The sequence below is a fragment of the Oncorhynchus nerka genome, linkage group LG8 (genome assembly GCF_034236695.1).
Source record: "Oncorhynchus nerka isolate Pitt River linkage group LG8, Oner_Uvic_2.0, whole genome shotgun sequence".
NCBI classification, from domain to species: domain Eukaryota; kingdom Metazoa; phylum Chordata; class Actinopteri; order Salmoniformes; family Salmonidae; genus Oncorhynchus; species Oncorhynchus nerka.
In genome coordinates, this window is record NC_088403.1 from 11828900 (window position 1) to 11836652 (window position 7753).

The window sequence follows — 7753 nt, forward strand, 5'->3', positions numbered from 1 at the left end:
GTGTTAGGGTAGTTCTCACCATGCATCTCTGAGTTGGTGGGGCTCTGAGGAGCTGTAGTGTTGCGTGTTGGGGGGATGTGTAGTGGTAGTGTAGTGTTAGGGTAGTGTAGTGTTGGGATAGGGTAGTGTTGGGATAGTTCTCACCATGCCACCATGGATCTCTGAGTTGGTGGGGCTCTCCAGGAGCTGCAGCTGTTTCTCAAAGAGCTGAGAGATGGCTCTGTGAACCAACTCATACTGTTCCTATAGGAGATGGAGGGAGAGAAGGGAGGGAGAGAGGGGAGGGAGAGAGGGAAGGGAGAGAGTGAAGGGAGAGAGTGAAGGGAGAGAGGAAGGGAGAGGGGAGGGAGAGAGGGGAGGGAGAGAGGGGAGGGACAGAAAGTGGACAGTGAGTCAACGCAGAACACTTGTCTTCATATTAAAACCATAACAAGACCCAGATACTCAGTCCATATTCCCCTGAACCACGGCTACAAATGAGGGAAAATCAACATTCTTTCCTATTGACCTCTTTGTCAAGAAACAAGAAAATTGCATTTGAAAAAAGTTTTTGCTATGAGTCAGTGAGGTAATCTAGGTAACCACAGGCTGTTTACCCCACAGACGGGCAGGGCCACAACGTTCTAATGCCCACTGGGATTACACAGCAACACAGAACACTATGAAGACAGCACTTATATACATATTAAACCATGGAGACGCAGACACAGCAACACAGAACACTATGAAGACAGCACTTATATACATATTAAACCATGGAGACAGACACAGCAACACAGAACGCCACATTACCTTGGTCTGAACAGCAGAACGCCACATTACCTTGGTCTGAACAGCAGAACGCCACATTACCTTGGTCTGAACAGCAGAACGCCACATTACCTTGGTCTGAACAGCAGAACGACACATTACCTGGGTCTGAACGCCACATTACCTTGGTCTGAACAGCTGAAACGCCACATTACCTTGGTCTGAACAGCAGAACGCCACATTACCTTGGTCTGAACAGCAGAATGCCTCTGTGTTCTCATCTCCTGAATCAGCCGGAACACGTTGAAGTCTTCTGGAATCTTCTACAAACCAACAAGAACAATACACTCAGTGCTCCATCTGTGCTCCAGGAAACAGCAAAGGCAACAATTTGAGTGTGTGTGTGATTCATATTGTACGTACCCCAGCCTTTAGTAGGTTCCATGTGTAGTCTATAGCACAGATGGCGCCTGTCCTCCCACAGCCAGCACTGTCAACACACAACAACAATCAGAAAGAAACAGAACGCACAGCCTAGAGACACACAGACTACATCTCACAGCTTCCATTAGGCTTGGTGGATTTACAGACTAGAGACACAGAGACTACATCTCACAGCTTCCATTAGGCTTGGTGGATTTACAGACTACATCTCACAGCTTCCATTAGGCTTGGTGGATTTACAGACTACATCTCACAGCTTCCATTAGGCTTGGTGGATTTACAGCTTCCATTAGGCTTGGTGGATTTACAGACAGCTTCCATTAGGCTTGGTGGATTTACAGACTACATCTCACAGCTTCCATTAGGCTTGGTGGATTTACAGACTACATCTCACAGCTTCCATTAGGCTTGGTGGATTTACAGACTAGAGACACACAGACTACATCTCACAGCTTCCATTAGGCTTGGTGGATTTACAGACTAGAGACACACAGACTACATCTCACAGCTTCCATTAGGCTTGGTGGATTTACAGACTAGAGACACACAGACTACATCTCACAGCTTCCATTAGGCTTGGTGGATTTACAGACTAGAGACACACAGACTACATCTCACAGCTTCCATTAGGCTTGGTGGATTTACAGACTAGAGACACACAGACTACATCTCACAGCTTCCATTAGGCTTGGTGGATTTACAGACTAGAGACACAGAGACTACATCTCACAGCTTCCATTAGGCTTGGTGGATTTACAGCCTAGAGACACAGAGACTACATCTCACAGCTTCCATTAGGCTTGGTGGATTTACAGCCTAGAGACACACAGACTACATCTCACAGCTTCCATTAGGCTTGGTGGATTTACAGCCGGAACTAACATTCAGAGAGTGTATGTTCTAAGCTACAGTATACAGTAGTGAGGGGGAAAACTATTTGATCCCCTGCTGATTTTGTACGTTTGCCCACTGACAAAGAAATGATCATCTATAATTTTAAATGGTAGGTTTGTTTGAACAGTGAGAGACAGAATAACAAAAAATCCAGAAAAACGCATGTCAAAAATGTTATAAATTGATTTGTATTTTAATGAGGGAAATAAGTATTTGACCCCCACTCAATCAGAAAGATTCCTGGCTCCCATATGTCTTTTATACAGGTAACGAGCTGAGATTAGGAGCACACTCTTAAAGGGAGTGCTCCTAATCTCAGTTTGTTACCTGTATAAAAGACACCTGCCCACAGAAGCAATCAATCAATCAGATTCCAAACTCTCCACCATGGCCAAGACCAAAGAGCTCTCCAAGGATGTCAGGGACAAGATTGTAGACCTAGACAAGGCTGGAATGGGCTACAAGACCATCACCAGGCAGCTTGGTGAGAAGGTGACAACAGTTGGTGCGATTATTCGCAAATGGAAGAAACACAAAAGAACTGTCCATCTCCCTCGGCCTGGGGCTCCATGCAAGATCTCACCTCGTGGAGTTGCAATGATCATGAGAACGGTGAGGAATCAGCCCAGAACGACACAGGAGGATCTTGTCAATGATCTCAAGGCAGCTGGGATCATAGTCACCAAGAAAACAATTGGTAACACACCATGCCGTGAAGGACTGAAATCCTGCAGCACCTGCAAGGTCCCTCTGCTCAAGAAAGCACATATACATGCCTGCCTGAAGTTTGCCAATGAACATCTGAATGATTCAGAGGACAACTGGGTGAAAGTGTTGTGGTCAGATGAGACCAAAATGGAGTTCTTTGGCATCAACTCAACTCGCTGTGTTTGAAGGAGGAGGAATGCTGCCTATGACCCCAAGAACACCATCCCCACCGTCAAACATGGAGGTGGAAACATTATGTTTTGGGGGTGTTTTTCTGCTAAGGGGACAGGACAACTTCACTGCATCAAAGGGACAATGGACAGGGCCATGTACCGTCAAATCTTGGGTGAGAACCTCCTTTCCTCAGCCAGGGCATTGAAAATGGGTCTGGGATGGGTATTCCAGCATGACAATGACCCAAAACACACAGCCAAGGCAACAAAGGAGTGGCTCAAGAAGAAGCTCATTAAAGGTCCTGGAGTGGCCTAGGCAGTCTCCAGACCTTAATCCCATAGAAAATCTGTGGAGGGAGCTGAAGGTACGAGTTGCCAAACGTCAGCCTCAAAACCTTAATGACTTGGAGAAGATCTGCAAAGAGGAGTGGGACAAAATCCATCCTGAGATGTGTGCAAACCTGGTGGCTAACTACAAGAAACATCTGACCTCTGTGATTGCCAACAAGGGTTTTGCCACCAAGTACTAAGTCATGTTTTGCAGAGGGGTCAAATACTTATTTTCCTCATTAAAATACAAATCAATTCAAACATTTTTGACATGCGTTTTTCTGGATTTTTTGTGGTTATTCTGTCTCTCACTGTTCAAATAAACCTACCATTAAAATTATAGACTTTGTCAGTAGGCAAACGTACAAAATCAGCAGGGGATCAAATACTTTTCCCCCTCACTGTATAAACTCAGCAAAAAAAGAAACATCCCTTTTTCCAGGACCCTGTCTTTCAAAGATAATTGGATTTTTATGAATTAACTTCACAGATCTTCATTTTAAAGGGTTTAAACACTGTTTCCCATGCTTGTTCAATGAACCATAAACAGTTAATGAACATGCACCTGTGGAACGGTCGTTAAGACACTAACAGCTTACAGACAGTAGGCAATTAAGGTCACAGTTATGAAAAATTAGGACACAAAGAGGCCCTTCTACAGACTCTGGAAAAAACCCTAAAGAATGATGCCCAGAGTCCCTACTCATCTGCGTGAACGTGCCTTAGGCATGCTGCAAGGAGGCATGAAGACTGCAGATATGGCCAGGGCAAAACATGGCAATGTCTGTACTGTGAGACGCCTAAGACAGAGCTACAGAGAGACAGGATGGACAGCTGATCGTCCTCGCAGTGGAAGACCACGTGTAACAACACCTGCACAGGATCGGTACATCCGAACATCACACCTGCGGGACAGGTACAGGATGGCAACAACAACTGCCCGAGTTACACCAGGAACGCACAATCCCTCCATCAGTGCTCAGACTGTCCGCAATAGGCTGAGAGAGGATGAACTGAGGGCTTTTCGGCCTGTTGTAAGGCAGGTCCTCACCAAACATCACCGGCAACAACGTCGCCTATGGGCACAAACCCACCGTCGCTGGACCAGAGAGGACTGGCAAAAAGTGCTCTTCACTGACGAGTCGCAGTTTTGTCTCACCAGGGGTGATGGTCGGATTCGCGTTTATTGTTGAAGGAATGAGCGTTACACCGAGGCCTGTACTCTGGAGCGGGATCGATTTGGAGGTGGGGGTCCGTCATGGTCTGGGGCGGTGTGTCACAGCATCATCGGACTGAGCTTGTTGTCATTGCAGGGAATCTCAACGATGTTCATTACAGGGAAGACATCCTCCTCCCTCATGTGGTACCCTTCCTGCAGGCTCATCCTAACATGACCCTCCAGCATGACAATGCCACCAGCCATACTGCTCGTTCTGTGCGTGATTTCCTGCAAGACAGGAATGTCAGTGTTCTGCCGTGGCCAGCGAAGAGCCAGGATCCCATTGAGCACGTCTGGGACCTGTTGGATTGGAGGGTGAGGACTAGGGCCATTCCCATCAGAAATGTCCAGGAACTTGCAGGTGCCTTGGTGGAAGAGTGGGGTAACAATCTCACAGCAAGAACTGGCAAATCTGGTGCAGTCCATGAGGAGGAGATGCACTGCAGTACTTAATGCAGCTGGTGGCCACACCAGATACTGACTGTTACTTTTCATTTCGACCCCCCACCCCCTTGTTCAGGGACACATTATTCCATTTCTGTTAGTCACGAGTCTGTGGAACTTGTTCAGTTTATGTCTCAGTTGTTGAATCTTATGTTCATACAAATATTTACACATGTTAAGTTGGCTGAAAATAAAGGCAGTTGACAGTGAGAGGACGTTTATTTTTTGATGAGTTTATGTTGACACACTTAACATCCTTAAGCCCCTCCCCCTGGCCACAACATCCCGTCTCCCCCCTACATTCTCCCACGGTAGTGAGCAGAGAATCCCCGGGGACAGTAGGGGAACATACATGTGGCTCCAATCAGCCTGATGATGATAATAATGACGACGGCCCTGAAGGGACTTCTTGACCTTAATTAATTGAGGACCAGAAATCAAAGGGGAATTAGAAAGAGCTGAGCTGGTCGTTTGGAGAGCGACCCCCACAGACCTCCTCAGCTGTGTGTGTGTGTGTGTGTGTGTGTCAGACTTAATGTCACCTCTTCTTCAGTGGCTCCAGAGCAGCAGTGATCTGAAGATAACTGCCAAGTGTGTGTGTGTCTCCTGTGATGGGGTGTGTGTGTGTGATGGTGTGTGTGTGTGTCCTGTGATGGTGTGTGTGTGTCTCCTGTGATGGTGTGTGTGTGTGTCCTGTGATGGTGTGTGTGTGTGTCCTGTGATGGTGTGTGTGTGTCTCCTGTGATGGGGTGTGTGTGTGTGATGGTGTGTGTGTGTGTCCTGTGATGGTGTGTGTGTGTGTCCTGTGATGGTGTGTGTGTGTGTCCTGTGATGTGTGTGTGTGTGTGTCCTGTGATGGTGTGTGTGTGTGTGTGTCCTGTGATGGTGTGTGTGTGTGTGTGTGTCCTGTGATGGTGTGTGTGTGTGTGTGTCCTGTGATGGTGTGTGTGTGTGTCCTGTGATGGTGTGTGTGTGTGTCCTGTGATGGTGTGTGTGTGTGTCCTGTGATGGTGTGTGTGTGTGTCCTGTGATGGGGTGTGTGTGTGTGTCCTGTGATGGGGTGTGTGTGTGTGTCCTGTGATGGGGTGTGTGTGTGTCCTGTGATGGGGTGTGTGTGTGTCCTGTGATGGTGTGTGTGTGTGTGTGTGTGTGTGTGTAGTGTGTGTGTCTCCTGTGATGGTGTGTGTGTAGTGTGTGTGTGTCTCCTGTGATGGTGTGTGTGTGTGTGATGGTGTGTGTGTCTCCTGTGATGGTGTGTGTGTGATGGTGTGTGTGTCCTGTGATGGTGTGTGTGTGTGTGTGTGTCCTGTGATGGTGTGTGTGTGTGTGTGTCCTGTGATGGTGTGTGTGTGTGTGTGTCCTGTGATGGTGTGTGTGTGTGTGTGTCCTGTGATGGTGTGTGTGTCCTGTGATGGTGTGTGTGTGTGTGTGTGTCTCCTGTGATATTGTTTCTGCACTACTCTATCCATTGCTTCTAGCTTTAAATGGACAGCTTCACGGAGTGTGTGTGTGTACCTGCAGTGTATACAGATGGGTACATCATCATGCTCCTGGTACTCTCTCATCAGACCAATCATATCCAAGATGGAGTCAAAGGACGAGGGGACGTCATGGTCTGGCCAGTTGATGTAATGGAACTGGGTTATCCTACGTGTCTCCTGTAGGGGGGGAGAGAGGAAGAGGAGAGAGAGAGGAAGAGGAGAGGAGAGAGAGAGAGAAGAAGAGAAGGGGGAGAGAAGAAGAGAAGGGGGAGAGAAGAAGAGAAGGGGGAGAGAAGAAGAGAAGGGGGAGAGAAGAGAAGGGGGAGAGAAGAAGAGAAGGGGGAGAGAAGAAGAGAAGGGGGAGAGAAGAAGAGAAGGGGGAGAGAAGAAGAGAAGGGGGAGAGAAGAAGAGAAGGGGGAGAGAAGAAGAGAAGAGGGGAGAGAAGAGAAGGGGGAGAGAAGAAGAGAAGGGGGAGAGAAGAAGAGAAGGGGAGAGAGAGAAGAAGAGAAGGGGGAGAGAAGAAGAGAGGGGGGAGAGAGAGGAAATGAGTTTCCAGAAAAGAGCAGATTGATGTCATGTGAAAATGATGAAACTGAAATGCCATTGTGTTTCTATATGTTAGTGAGGAAGAAAAGAGAACTCACATTCTCATGCTCCACTGTCAGGGTCCTGATGAAATAGTCCGTTCTGGGCTGTTCTGATTCCTGCCAGCAGAAACAGAGGATTAAGCCCAACTGTAACAGGTGTACAACATATATAGGACTAATCAGTTTCAAAAAGCAATGCTTCAGAAAACATGTGTTATGGTTAATGGTTAACAATTTATTCTTAACTGACTTCCCTATTTAAATAACGAATATCTATCTATATACATACATACATACATACAGGAGGACATCTTACGTAGGCTATGGATAAATAACAGCTATATATATATGTGTGTGTGTGTGTGTATGTGTGTATAGGCATACACACACAGGTATATATATATATATATATAGCTGTTATTTAAATAGGGAAGTCAGTTAAGAACAAATAGTTATTTCCAATGACAGCTCACCATAGTGGCTGAGATCAGTTGATATGGTGTCTTGTTGTTTAACAATACAACAAGTCCTCGTCTACTTGTTACAATGAGCCTTTCTACAGCAGCTACGTCTGACTGTGTGTATTGGCTTGGGACACACAGAACACTCGGAGTCTCTTCAGTTAGTCAAAGGCCACGGTCTCCCTCTTTATACAGTCCTGTCTGGCCCTCTGTTTGCCTGTTATACTGAGGACTGCTGACTGGGCTCTGTGTGTGTGTGTA

General features: G+C 46.8%; 1 protein-coding gene across 1 annotated transcript in view; it reads right to left on the reverse strand.

The window, feature by feature from the left end:
• Positions 1–7753, reverse strand: part of ptpn12 (protein tyrosine phosphatase non-receptor type 12) — a 97306-nt gene that overhangs the window by 39534 nt on the left and 50019 nt on the right. The window contains 5 exon segments of the mRNA XM_065021328.1: positions 145–243; positions 996–1073; positions 1174–1240; positions 6478–6620; positions 7089–7148. Coding sequence (XP_064877400.1) covers positions 145–243; positions 996–1073; positions 1174–1240; positions 6478–6620; positions 7089–7148 — 447 coding nt within the window.